This window comes from Alosa sapidissima, chromosome 2 (genome assembly GCF_018492685.1).
Source record: "Alosa sapidissima isolate fAloSap1 chromosome 2, fAloSap1.pri, whole genome shotgun sequence".
In the NCBI taxonomy this organism is placed as follows: domain Eukaryota; kingdom Metazoa; phylum Chordata; class Actinopteri; order Clupeiformes; family Clupeidae; genus Alosa; species Alosa sapidissima.
In genome coordinates, this window is record NC_055958.1 from 19371409 (window position 1) to 19385965 (window position 14557).

General features: G+C 43.8%; 1 protein-coding gene and 1 long non-coding RNA gene across 2 annotated transcripts; one reads left to right on the forward strand and one right to left on the reverse strand.

The window, feature by feature from the left end:
* Positions 1 to 764: 764 nt before the first annotated feature.
* Positions 765 to 14557, reverse strand: hat1 (histone acetyltransferase 1). Its single transcript, XM_042066917.1, has 11 exons — positions 14455 to 14557; positions 13641 to 13712; positions 13424 to 13499; positions 13013 to 13133; positions 7529 to 7708; positions 6699 to 6820; positions 5955 to 6059; positions 5187 to 5293; positions 4237 to 4388; positions 3593 to 3709; positions 765 to 1331 (listed from the first exon to the last, which is right to left on the reverse strand). The coding sequence occupies exons 1-11, from the start codon at positions 14459 to 14461 to the stop codon at positions 1164 to 1166; spliced, it is 1227 nt and encodes a 408-aa protein (XP_041922851.1). The 5' UTR covers positions 14462 to 14557; the 3' UTR covers positions 765 to 1163.
* Positions 1627 to 1945, forward strand: LOC121687410. Its single transcript, XR_006024412.1, has 3 exons — positions 1627 to 1651; positions 1758 to 1783; positions 1891 to 1945. It is a non-coding gene; the product is annotated as an uncharacterized LOC121687410 (long non-coding RNA).

Below are 14557 nucleotides of genomic sequence, written 5' to 3' on the forward strand. Positions count from 1 at the left end.
ATTTACAAAATCCAACTTTTTTTTTTTTAAATAAATAAAAATAGCTCATTCAATGGTCTGTTCATGTAACAGTTGCTCAATTTAAAGAGCTGCTCCATAACAAAGGCATGGAGGCAGGAGAGGCCAGCGGGACATAAGTGGATTCAATTAATATCAGACATGGTCAAGTATTCTGGGTTCTCTGTGTTACATCTGAAGAGGAGGAAAAATGAAAATTAACCCAGAGACCTTAATTTTTTAACTGCAATGTGTAAAAGTACCAGCAGAGATGGTTATTCATCACAATGATCCGTGTAAGTGGACTGTGCAATGGCAAAGAGGTTTTAAATTGATAGGCATAATGGTCATTATTGAAACACTCAACACTGTGCAATCAGAAGTTACATTAGCCACAAGAGGGTGCGCAAAAAGAAATTGTAATGTAAATTGATTTGGTTAACTATGGCTTACCAAAATAAATGATCAATCAGGCCTAATACATTTTCTTGGCATTGGGATATGCTTGTTTTTTAACCCGTGCCGACCAATACAGTAAGGAAAACTTTTTTGGCAGACACCAGCGCACTGACCCTTAGCCCAGCATCTCCTGACCAAACATCAATGTCACACGGTGCTGGGGATGAATGGAATTGTGGAGGGGTTGTAAAGCCTTAATGCAGTTCTATGTAGGACCAGAGAGTCTCGCGCTGTCTTGGACGCTGGCTGCGATACACAAGTTTTTCCCAATAGTCTTGAAAATGACTGAAAAACACACAATCACAGAGGAATGTACAAAACATTTTATTTTCAATATGAAGTGCTTCAAAATCTACTCGTCTTCACAAGAGGAAAAGACCTTCACCACATATATTCTGAAAAAGAAATACTGGTTCTTACATACAAAAAGTAAATTTTTTTTGTCTCTTTTTTTAAATCCTGAGAGGGCTGAGATGTCTATGATGTGTGACTATGGCCTGTAGATGATGTACCAATCACAAAAATGTCACGCAGCGAGTGATGACATGTGGGACATGGGGAAAGTCCTCTCCCAATGCAGGGAGCGAGTCCACTGATACACACGCACACTTACACACTCTCGTCATAATCATTGAGTAGAGAACATAAAGGTGTGAGAGTGTGTGTGAGTGTGTGTGTGTGTGTGTGTGTGTAGGTGTAGGTGTGTATTAGGCCCGTGCTAGCCGTTCGATGATCCTGCGGTAATCCCCCAGCACTTCCTGATAGCTGCGCTCGAGCTCCTCATGCTGCAGCTGGGTGTCCATCTGGTTCACCTGGGACGCCAGCTCTTCTGGCCGCAGACACTTCCTCATTTTGGTCAGCTCTCTCTGGTTTTTCTGCACACACACAGACACACACACACACACACACACACACACACACACACACACACACACACACACACACACACACACGTTAGACTGCAGTGGTATAAATCGAAAACCTCAAAGGCCACAGAGGAGAAACACAAAAAATGTTTACTATAAATTCACCCATATTGCTACTAACATTGGGAAAAAACAAATGGAAGCCTTCCTCCAGCAGCAGCAGCAGCCAGACTTCACTGGATTTCATTTATTAGAGCTTTAGGCAGCCCCAGAGAGAGAGAAAAAGAGAAGACAGAGAAAGAGAGAGAAAAAGAGAAGAGAGAAAGAGAGTGTGAGTGAGAGAGAGAGGAGAGAGAGAGAGAGAGAGAGAGAGAGAGAGAGAGAGAGAGAGAGAGAGAGAGAGAGAGAGTGTGAGTGAGAGAGAGAGAGAGAGAGAGTGTGAGTGAGAGAGAGAGAGAGATGTGAGAGAGAGAGAGATGTGAGAGAGAGAGAGATGTGAGAGAGAGAGAGAGAGAGAGAGAGAGATGTGAGAGAGAGAGAAAGAGAGAGATGTGAGAAAGAGAGAGAGATATGAGTGAGAGAGAGAGAGAGAGAAAGGTGACGTGGGGAACACTGTAATTGAGTCGGCAAGAGTGCTGAAAGGCTTTGGCTATGGACCAAGATTCCTCACTCATACGTCCCACAGCAGTACATGCAAAAGAGCCGCACACACACACACACACACACACACACACACACAAAGGGAGAAAACCCAGAGCTGGGTGGAAAACATGTAATCGCCAACACATTCACAAAGAAAGGGGAGCTCTAGCATCCAACTACTGGCCAAACCTCCCTCAGAGAAAAAGCTGCATCTGGCCACCAGATCCTCCGCTCTGCTCTCCCAGGCAATTCCAACTTCCTCCTCCATCCCACCCCCCACATCCCGAAACCCCACTTTTTTCCCCCTTGCTTTTCAAAATGTGGTTAGGCTGCTGTCAACAATTCTCCACTGGTTAGTGTCGACCTGATATGTTGCTCGGAGAGAGTCGTCAGAGAAGGACCACATGTTGAATTTTTGAGACTAAATGTTTAAGTTTCTCAAAGAGCACAACTATGTTGCAGATTGCACAGTTTACACTGGAGACTTTAAAATACGGTCAGTGGCTACACGGCAGACAATGCAGAGATGGGAAAGAATTCAGAGGCTGTGGAAATCTGGTTGAGCTCATCAAAGTTACAAAAATCATCATCATCATGGGGGGAAAAAAAACCCTATGTTGTGTAAATAGACACAGCATTAGCCTGAGCCATAATAAAGGCCCTTTAAATAAGACATTAAAGAACATAATAAAATAATAATAACAAAACAAAACTATGAGAGCACACAAAAAATATCCAAACAATAAGCGAAGATAAAAGCTCTAGTGTTAACTGAAGTGAAGCGCCGGGCTGAGAGGTGTGCTGGCCTGGCAGCAGACCGCTGTGGTGCGGTGATTGTCGTGGGACTTGTCGCTCAGGTTCTCCCCACTGGCAGCATGAGGAGAGTGGCCTGCGCTGCGCTGGACTGGACTGGACAGGCAGACACATTCCTCCCTGTAAATTACTTAGTGCAATGAGATGCAAATCCTAAATAATGGCCCTGGCCTGAATGGAAACAAGTCTCTTGGGAGCATCAACAGCCTCCTGGTGTGACCCATTGTGCAGCCAAGACTAGAGCCTCAGCCTTCCACCAGGTTTTTCCCTTTGGAGGGGAAGGATGAATAATTTAGTTCTTTAAATGAGATAAATCCACACAGAGCAATTAGTGTCTGCACACGCTTGGAAGCTGCTAGGATGAAGCAGAGGCCCAGCTTAGAGCAGGATCTGGTGCCAAACACAGGGACCTTGACACAACGGAACAATGGAAATTGGCATCTGTATAGCAGGACAACGCTTTACCTTATAGGGTATATAAGTAAATGAGTAATTTGTGTATTCAAAAGTTACTTTTCTCTCAGAAACGTTCCACAATAGCAGTCTAAAAACCATGAGAACATTCTCGAGTCAGTTCACAGTAGCTTATGTTTCTGCACCAAGGCTTTTACAGACATGACGACCATAACATGACGACTGCATTTCGTTGTCTTTGTACTTGTACTCTGCAATTTTGAATCTAATCTAATCTAATTCAGGTTGTGTACATTCAGCTACTTCTGTTTCTCCGACAACACTGGATCAGAAGGCCAAACCATAGGAGAACCATAGGAGAACCAACAGAGAAACGGAGCGAATACCTGATCAGCACATACCTTGTAGGGCCCAAATAATCGTTTTTTGACCTCCAGTCGGAATGCTCTGGCCTTCTCCTCGTTGCTCATGTCTGTTGCTCGCAAACGTAAGATTTCATACACCCGTCTGGCATGTTTCTAAACGAGAAAAGAAAATACGGCCACAGAAAGACTTTGGCAAACAGTCTCATAAATGTTCATGAGCATAAAATGCAAAAGGTGTGTGGGCAGCAGCAGTATGGACCTACAGCTCCACACACACACACACACACACACTTTATCCTGCCATGTTACGGACATCAGGCTGTGATAATCACCAACAAGCAAGAGGGAGCTGAGAAACCTGTGATATAATTGGGCCTGCTAAATAGTGCCCTGAGAAGGGAGAGAAAAAGCACGCGTACGGAGGCCACTTTAAGGTGACTGCACGGGGTGGGCTTCCTGTTCTAATGGCCATGGGATTATGCAGGTCCAGCAGAGAATGGAGACATGGAGGCAGAACAGACAAGGAAAAGAATACAATAAAATAAAGAACTAAAAAACTACTTTTTTTTTTACAGACCTAACAACTTTTGGGCTTTGTCTGCTTTGTTGTGTTGTTTGTGTTGTTTGTGTGTCGTGTGTGTGTGTGTGTGTGTGTGTTTATGTTCCCTGCGGTAAACTACCTTGTTTATCTTTAACTTCTCCTGAGCCTCGGTGGCCATGTCCTCACTGAAGCCCAGGGAGAGTTTGTCGGTGGAGAAGGACGCCAGCGTCTGGCACAGCTTGACCAGGACAAAGTCGCGCAGCTTCACGTAGCTGTCTGACGGGTCCTCCGCTGCAAAGGGGACAAGAGAAACACTGTACTCTGCCCAATTGGCACAGCTGAGCTTTCTGTATCATGCAAAACATCCACGTCTTTAATAGAGACAGTTAGAAAAGGGGGAAGACTAGGTAAGGCTTGTTCTTTGAAACGCTTCCTTTTGACACGAGTGGACAAGGGGCACAGCCACTCTGTGCTTTAGTCTTGCTGAAGGCTAATTCGGCCGCACTGGCTCCTGACGCAAGAAGGGAGAATTTTTTTTTAATAATTGCGCCATTGTTGAGAGTTTGATTGTGTCAGCATGTGGCAAGCACATTTCTGCTGGAAACGAGCTTGCAATTTACATCCCTCCGCTCCAACCCCCACTCCGGCTCTCGCCTGAGAGCGCTGTGGTGAGCGGGCCTAATTCTACGGTCAACAACTGCCCCGCAACAGGAAACCTCCAGCACAACCCCGTACCCTCTTTCAGCCAGATGGGGGGCGGGCGCATATATATACACACATATATATACATGAACACCGCTGTCTTCACATCTCAGTGCTGCTGCTTGGATCTCACTGGGCGAGAAAGGTGAAGGAGAAAACTGGTTCACAACCGTGTGTGCTTCACCTCACTGTGCGTTCATGCTAAGTGTATTTCACTAATTGGGATAAATGCAGACCAAATTTCCCCTCACGGGATCAAAAGAGTATATATAGTTATATATGTCTCACAACTCACAAAAAAAGATCATGCCAAACCATGAATAGGTCGACCACAATAGGATTACTACTTCTTAGTCCCGCTGTCTCCCACACGCACAGTCCACTTGCCTGTAATGTCCTGTACTTTAGAGGAGGTGCAGTAGAACCTGTGCACAGTCTCCAGCAGCTGGGCTCCGTGGCCCTCGCCTTGGAACGGGGGCAGGATCAGCATTTGGCTGTTCACAGAGGACACACACACACACACACACACACACAAAGACATGAAAGCGCAGCCTTTCTGACCTCTGCTCCAGAGCACCGGCCCACTACACTTAGCCACTGATGGGACACACTTGTGTTTGTCTGGGTACTCTAACGGCCTCACGGTAGCCAACATCGGGGCGTAAAAGAACAGAAAGAGGTGAGGCACATTAGATCACAGTGCCCAGTGCCTGCTTGGTCATACACATCTCCATTAAAGACAGGAACATATTTTTAACAGCGCAAATGACCAGTTTGCTTTTTACCCATATCAAGTGTGTGTGTGTGGCTGTGGGCTTAAACAGAAAACACGCTGTGGGGCAAAACTATTCAATCATCATCACTCAATTCATTCATTCAATCAACTGTAGTAGACTTAATGAAAAGTTACAATTGCATGCCTATCAATGGATCATAGCCAGTGCAGGAAAAAAACAACGCTACTTGTTTTATTATTTTTTAAATAACGATGTTGATCACCCTTGCCGTAACAAAACCAGGCTGGTTTATTAGATACATAAGCCAGTAATTTGGGACATTTCAGGACAAGGAAGACAGAAATGTATAATTTTCTCTTCCCTTTCTCCCTTTTACAGCACAAAAGAAGAAGAAGGCACGTGCTTCCCGGGCAATTACCTTACACGTGGTCGGGTTTTGTCTGGGTACACATAGTAATTATAAACTGTCATGTAGCCAACAGTCGCAAAGAGAGTCTCCCCGTCCTTATTGTACTTCTCAAATCTGCAGATGAAACACACAGGCAAAACAGGTCAATTACAGGCACACTGCCCATGTGGAGTCCATTTTACCCCCCCCCCCCCCCAGCCCTCCCACCCCCATTCTACTGCCCCGGTTTTCAGTGTCAGCATGCTGCAAGCTAGCAGACCCAATTGGTACACCTGCTATGGGCTGAATGCATTATGTACTTAATTGGAGCACTGCAACTTAGGATAGGATGGGGTGGGTGGGTGGTGGAGGGGGAAGAAGGAGGTGGGGGTTTCTAGCCTCTCCAAATCACTTCAGTCCATTTGTCCATTGTCCAGATTAATAGGTGCCAAGCAAAAGAAAACACTAGCAGAGGCTCTTTTTACTGTTTGAGATTCCATTCAGTGTTTCAAAAGACAACAGTATTCAATTCAGCTCGCGGCCGAGACAAAAATGGGGCAAAAAATGAAAAGTGGCTCGGGCACAAAAGGGGGTGCTCTCAGCAGATCAACAATTCACCTCTAAGCAGGGGGGGGGGAGGGGTAATTAAAGCGGCCTGGTAATTGGGCAGCAGCGCCACAAAGAGGGCCACTGGGCCTGTCCAGGGAATGTGGGGGGTGGCATGGGGTGGGCTGAGGGGAGGCTGTTTGTCTGTGGCCTGGAGGAGATACCCACACCAGGAAGAAGTCCCAGCGGTCATCGTCCACGTCGATGAAGCTGGCAGTCTCGATGAACCACATGAGAAAGGTCTGCAGCCGCTCGTGATACTCGCGGAAGCCAGGGCTGGACAGTTCCACCTGCGGGAAGAAACCACACACAGCCCATTGTGCATTGTATTGTATCCATTACCATCACCAGTACACATGAGGGCAGAGGCCCTGGAAAATGACTCCACAATCAGCATTATGGCACTGCAAACTTCACCGCATGTTTTTAATAATAGTCTCGGTATAATGCGAGGTATGTAAAACTGCCTGAAAGTAACAGGGAGTTGCTGTACTAGGCAATACTAGGCTTTTATAGGCTTTTATAAGCAACCAAAATTCCACTGTGTAAAATTCACACAATTCCAATTCTGTACCGGATTTTGTGGCTACAACCACACCAAACTGAAGCCAACTGTTCATGAGGGAAGTTCTTTTGTTGATATTCTTAAGACTCCTGTACCACTGCCTCCTACATCCATACTGCTGAGAATATGTCTAGAACATGTCTACATGTGCTCCCTTTCTATGGACAGAAGGGAAGTGAGGGATGGGGCATCAGTGGCTGGGCTTCCCAGCATTATGGGGAATGGAAGAATGAGAACATGTAAATGACTGTAAAAGTTTACTGTACCATTACAGCATGATTAACACGTGGTCTGGCCAGACTGATTTAGTTACTGACCGTGTGCAGCCTAGCAGATGAAAAGGTTGAGAGCGACAGCTAAAGGCATTTAGTACCACATTAGTACCGTGTCTGAGGGACACGGAGTGCATTCAAACGGCACATTGGGGACCTACTTTGTGGATCTGATAGGTGAGGTCCTCCCCGGCCTCCTCGTTGTGAACGCTGTATGTGTGGATCAGAGTGCCGAAGGGCGTAAAGTTGGCCTCTTTCTCCAGCAGCGAGATGAAGTCGTCCGTATTGCCACAGAAACCCTGTGGGATGATCTCACGGATCTTTCCTTCCACGTCATCAGGCTAGAAGCGCGCGCACACACACACACACACACACACACACGACAGACAGACAGACAGACAGACAGACAGACACACACAAGCAAAAGGTTATTTTTATTTCCCTTGAAATCACAATCAGTTCCAAAGAGAGAAAAATAAAAACTCCCTTGATTTGGAGTGATTATTTGGATGAAGATGTCTGACAGTGGCAATGCATTTTAGCATTAGTAGATCCGCACCCATGGCCAGGGGACGCCCAATGGTGGCAATAAGAGATTCTGATCAAACCTTTAAGACTCGACCAAGAACTGCTGCTGAATATCCCATGGCAAGCCAAGGCAAAGAACAACCCTTAAAGATAATTAACACAATAGGTCTAATCATGGCCACTTATTTAAAAAGAGAAGAGGCACTTGTTAAAAAAGAAAGAAAGAAAGAAAGAAAGAAAGAAAGAAAGAAAGAAAGAAAGAAAAAAAGAAAAGGACACAGCAAATTCAAAGCTGCACAAGGTTCCATGGGCATCTTTATAAAGAGCAAAGAATCAATGTAGCAATCAGGCGGTCTCGACGCGGACACAACTTGTGTACCCTTGCTAACCACGGCCACACATGCAATCACAAAGGACATGCAACAGAATATGTTACCATTGTTTGGTCATTAGGGTATACTTCAGGGCCTGACTGACACAGAGCACATGGAATTGAAGTGAAAGAATACATATTTTTCTGGGGCAGAAAGGGAAGCCATTAGGCAATTAAGACTGTCAGCTGAGCAGAGGCGGAGGTCTCCCTCCCCCCTCCACCCGCGGTGAAAGACCACTTAATTCAATACATTTACTACTTATCTTAAACCATGAATATTTGATGAAGTCCCCCACAATAATGCATCTCTTCTTCTCACTGGGCAATAAAATTTAATGAATTGATCTCAACTTAACAAAACCCGGGCATCAATAATAGCCTCCTCTCCACTAATCCTGGCGAGTGAACTCAATCAAACGAATCTGCCCTGGCGATTCAAAGAGACGTATGGACAATGGACACCCTGCCCCCGTCCAAGCCTCGGCCCCCACCACCCCCTTTGAATTTTTTTACCCAGCAGAATGTGCAGTGAGTTCAGCTGTAATGTTTGCATTGTATCCATTTCCAGCGGGATTGACATGAGAACACTTTGTATTAACTTGCTAAGCAGCCCTTTCACACCATTTACATGTGTGATAGGCATTAGTTTTGTGCAGAGACCCTTGCTGCTTGCCATTCAAAACAGGGAAATGAAGAAGGCCCGAACAAAATGCCCTACAAAAGGGCTAGTGCAACACGCTGCTAATTCCCCTCCTTTCAGACATCAGCTAATATCCAACTGGAAGTAATGCACCTGCAGCTGAATGCCACTTCACCATTGTAATCGTTCAACTGCATTGCAGAGGGATAAGGGACGTACATAAAAGGCCAAGGACAAACAAGTCATATTGCCCGAGATCTTTCCTACATGCCACGTACAAATTGCACAATCTTCCCACAAAGGGGGCCATTATTCCAAGATGATATTAGCTCACAATGCACCTTCAGAAGTTTTTTGTCCATTTTGGAATGGGATATTATCTGTAGTATGGGAGTTGACAATGGCAGTTTTAATGCTAAACACAAAGCTTGTTTGATTTAAACAAAGATCTGTTTTAAAATTCATGAAAAAAGCCAGAACACTCCTAATTCACCGCTTTGATTTTGTTTTTGTCTTAACAAGTTTTGTTGTTTTGGACCATTATGCCATTTTGACTGGCATTCTCCATGCCATCGCCAATTGTAGATTTTTTCTTTTGGCCACTTTGTGATATTATGGACACAACAGTTCATTCCCCCCCCCCCCATTTCCAATTATCAGTGATAATGACTAATATACACCATTCTAACTTAAAGACTCAGGGGAACTACTGTATAAACAAGTAACACAATAAATCGATAGATGACAAAGCCCAGCGTTAGTGTGATGGCTCTCTCTCTCTCCACCTGTCTGATGCCCTCTTCTGTTCCATGGGAGTATTTGAACTAGTGCATATAGAGGGGGAAGGCAGCCAAGCAGGGAGGAGAGGAGGGGAGCAGAGAGGAGAGGAGAGGAGAGGAGAGGAGGGGAGACAAGGGGAGACGAGTGCAAACCCTCCTGTGCTCCCCCCTGCCATAGCCACCAGGCCCAGGCCCGGTCTGCTGTTTACCCTCCTCTGCTCTGCTCTCTGAGTGGTGCTGATCTCTGACTGGGGCCTCCCCTCACAGACAGGCAGCTGCAGATTGAACTATGCCCAGCCCTTCAGCAAATAGCCTTCTCCAGCTGCACCACAGCCAGGAAACATGAACACAGTGTGTGCACGCGCACACACACACAATCACGTTTGTAGTCCGGACTCTAGAGACAAAGGCTTCAGTGAGCACAAAACATACAATTAGTCTGTACATTGCCTTTGCATATTTAAGGATGATTACATCTAGGCAAACAGTCAGCAGAACACTACATTATAGTATTTCTACCTTCTAACCTACCTATCTCACTACATTATAGTATTTCTACCTTCTACTCTACCTATTGCTCAAACAATGTTTTGGGTGAATAATTATTTCGGACTGAACTTTGTGAAGGGAAGTTTCACTAGGCCTATCTTAGGCAACGATAAACTTGATCCATCATCTCGGGCTCGTCTGATCGGTTTGCTGCTGACAGCCGCCGAAAGGCAGTGGGGACATTTATTTCGGCCTATGTGACCACACTGTAATGCAACTACATTTTTTTTTTTTTCTCTCTCTCTCTCTCTCTCTCTCTCTCTCTCTCTCAGAGGGGAGGTCCCGCCCTTCACTATCTGATTTGTTTAAACCACGATATTGGCCAAAAATGTGTCTGTTATTGAACCAAAGGTAGAGTATAAGTATTAGCGCTGTCAAACAATTAAAAATTTTACCTGAATTCCTATAGGTAATCACGATTAATCACATATTTTCAATCAATACACTATTATTTTGCATTTCTGAACTTTCCAGGAGTCTATATTAACAATAAAGCAATTATTGTGCATCTTGATTGGGATTCAAATGAAAGCAAAGCAAGTTACTTTATTAACTGAACTTTAAGACGTAGGTCTATTTGATTATTTCAAATCAAATTTCAAAAGATGTGCAGCAGACCTGAGGCAACACAATATTCTTCAGAAATTTAGCTCATATAAACTAAAATAAATGCTACCGCTGAAGTGCGTGCACAAAATGTAGGCCTACACACATTATAAAGGGCATAACAAACAGAAAATATTATATTCATTATCTTTGAGTTCAGTTGAAAATAAGGAAGTTTTCAACATGAGTGCATTGCCATTTTATAGGCCTACAGTCTATGGTGCACTGTCACTTGCCACACACATCAGCGCCAAAGTTTTTAACAGGCAAACACTGGATGAACAATGGATTTTATGGAGCAGCGTCAACCAAATATAACTGAATCGTGATTTACACGGCGCCAAAGTGCGATGCTGGTGTGCGGAGTTGAATTGAAAAGAATGGAATCTAATGTAAATGAATGTCGAAAGCAGAGTGCATCGCAAATAGTAGCAGCCAAAGAGGAATGTTGATAACAGAACAAGTGACGGTGAAAATCTTTGGCGGCACACATTTAATGCGTCGGCCTAGGCTACAACTCTTTAGCCGGCTCGTAAGCCCAAACAAGTGTGTGCAGCATGCCTTTACGTAGCCTACTAACGGCGCATCATCATAACGATACATTTAATCTGCATCACGCCCCATTTTAGAGGAAAACAAGTTAACATTATATCATTGATAGACAGCTAGTAATCACATGACGTTACATCTATTTTTAATTCACAGGACATTCAATCATTTTACTAACAAGGCAGTTATTAAGAATTATGTTAATGTAACTTACTCATGTCGAAACTATGTACATTACCAACCTAATTCGTTTGCAATACCCCATGTTGAGAACAAATTTAGCATGTACACTTACCATAATATCCCATGCAAAACGGTTAGCTTGCTAGCTAGCTAACTGTGGAACTTCAGTATAACATAGCCAATTATCTCACCTACTGTAGTTGTAGGAAATGGGCTATGGTCATATTACAAGTGATAGAATGAATGTGTGACTTATGTTCAGTTGATGTTATGACATGTAAAGTTAAGCTTGCTGAACTTAGTTATAGTCAGCCACGGGCAGTTTGACTATGCCTATCGATACATTCGTGACACTCCTGTAAACTAGAAAGAGCAAACCATAGGAACATGGTCACATTAATCCCATAAACACACAGATAACTCTTACACCAACCTTATTTTGTGCCTTTTACTCACGTTTGTTTCAAGATTTAGTAAGTATAAGCCCTTTTCGCTCCCCACTTTGATGCAGCATAGGTTTCCATTAGATCAGTCATCTTTTCCCTAAAAGGGGGCGTGTACGTGCAGCACATACAACGTTCCATTCCATTCGTCAGTGCGTATTGTTTAGTTTCCGGTCTAGCTAAATCCAGTGTGGTGTTGTAGTTGTTCTAATGTTACTAGTTGTTGCAACAGCATGTAAAAAAAACTACAAAGTTTGTTTAACCAAAAAGAACGTTAATCTCGCGTTTAAAAAATTGACGCCGTTAAAATAGGTTTACGTTAAAGCCGTTAATAACGCGTTTAACTGACAGCACTAATAAGTATATAAACTCCTTTGATCTAGTGAGGGAAATTTGGTCTCTGCATTTACCCCAATCCATGAATTAGTGAAACACACTCAGCACACAATGAACACACAGTGAACCCTCCAGTTACAAGTCCGAAGCGCTAACCAGTAGGCCACGGCTGCCCAATCAATCATCTGAACTACCGCCAATATAGGTGAAGCACAGCAACCAACTCAGTTCAGGTGAAGCACAGCAACCAACTCCGTTCAACCTGGGTGAAGCACAGCAACCAACTCCGTTCAGAGACGCAGCTCATTCCCCCATTGCTATTTTATTCTAGACATAGCGGCCACTTTTGGCTTGGGATGATAAAAAAAAAAAAAGCATGGACAACTGAAACTGAAATCAATTAAAAAAAATTGCACTGAAGAGACAGCCATTTAGTTGGGCAATGTGTCTATATGAGCCAGCTGGTAGTTTGTAGGGGCACTCAATCCAGCTGTAGTCAACTTCAGACGCTTTTGCCGGGCTATCTAGCTCAGAGTAGTTCTATGATATTGTCCATAATGTTTTGTTTTGACTGAGTACAGCCCATAACCCAAGCCCACTGTGGCCGTGATGTCGAGAATAAGACAACCATATCAAAACAATTTGAATAAATGTATTACCTCGACACACTCAAACTTCTCTGTAACCTTTGAGGAGTATTTCACTTTGAAGAGTGTGGTCAAGTTGCCGGCACTGTAGTACAGTTGAATCTGAAGTCCCTTGTACCCAAAAGCCACTTCACTGTGAAAAGACAAGTGCAGCATCTGACAATTAGTACAGATTAAGACTTATGGATCATGTAATCTTCACAAAATGAAAACAGGTCTTGAGTCTGCCAGAATCATTACCGAAATCACGATGTTACGCATAACTAGATCAGATTATGATATGTTAACTGATAAACTTAAGACTATGACTTGAGGGCTAATAGACTCTAAACCATATAGAGAAAAGTCTGACATTTAAATAGGCAAGCTACTTTATCTTTTTGTTGCACAGTGAATAGTTGAACAGTATAAGAAAGAACTCACTCGTCTCCATAGAGTTGGTGGGTGAATTCGGGGTGGAATGTTGTGCTTTCGTCCTCTACCTCCTCTGGAAACCGAACTATGACAGAACATTGAACACTTAACAGAGCTGAATCTACAGAAGAGGGTAATAATTTCAGCAAGTGCAGCCTGATAATTTCAGCAAGTGCAGACTGATGACGACCAACAAGTTGAATGAACTACATTCATAACTGCTTACCTAATTTTAAACTTATGGCTTCGTTGGTATCACACTTGTACTCCGCCAACTTCTTCTCCATTGCGTTCACACCTGTGGAATACATTACGTCTTCAACAAATGTAACTAAAGCATAGTTAGAATGTTTTTAAAACTGAGATTAATTCACGTTTTACTAACATTATCCCAGACTATTATTGTTAGACACCTAGCTAGTTTAAGCAAGAGCTAATCCATGCTGTGACTACACTACATCAACTTGCGAGTAAGCTACAGAGCCAGCTAACACTGCATATGCAAAGCTGTCAGAAAGTACTACTTTTCTAAATAATGAAGTTGTCGAATAGAGCTTAGAAGTTAACCTACAGCTCGGCGCATACAGTGCATCATTCGATTACAGTCAGTTGACAAATTAGGCGAGGGCAGAGCCAAATTAGCCATGGCTAACATAGAATTACGAAACGCTAACATTATACACAGCTGCTGAACCCCATGTTAGCAGTTAGCAAAATGTCAACATCCGCAATTCCAATCAAGGTACAGAGGTGGACTAAGAAGTGGTAAAATGTCAGAGTAATTTGTCAGACCTGAGTTCGGGGTCCCTAGTTTATAACTTTGTGAAGCCATCGAAGGCGAATAACGTTAGCTCGTCGCAACAGTGGTGGCTATGCTACATACAAGCTAGCTTGAAGACTACGCCATCCCCTTACACAAGCCCAAGAATCAACCTACTATTACCATAAAACGTTACACCGTGCTCCAGAATCGCTACTGCAAACACAAACACAAGACTGCCATTGTTAATATCTGTCAGAGTTATAATGGTCACCCTTACCCGCCATTTCTGTCCACAACACCAGCGCGTCGTTCCACGGTGCCCGCGAAATGCAAACACACTTCCTGTTTACCCACGTGTTTCCGTCTTGTTACGTCAGTAC

Coding starts and splice junctions, on each gene's coding strand:
- hat1 (XM_042066917.1), bottom strand. Junction 13,500..13,640: donor AGCCATAAGTTTAAAATTAG/GTAAGCAGTTAT, acceptor GTTCTGTCATAG/TTCGGTTTCCAGAGGAGGTA. Junction 5,294..5,954: donor AAAACCCGACCACGTGTAAG/GTAATTGCCCGG, acceptor CTCTGTGAACAG/CCAAATGCTGATCCTGCCCC.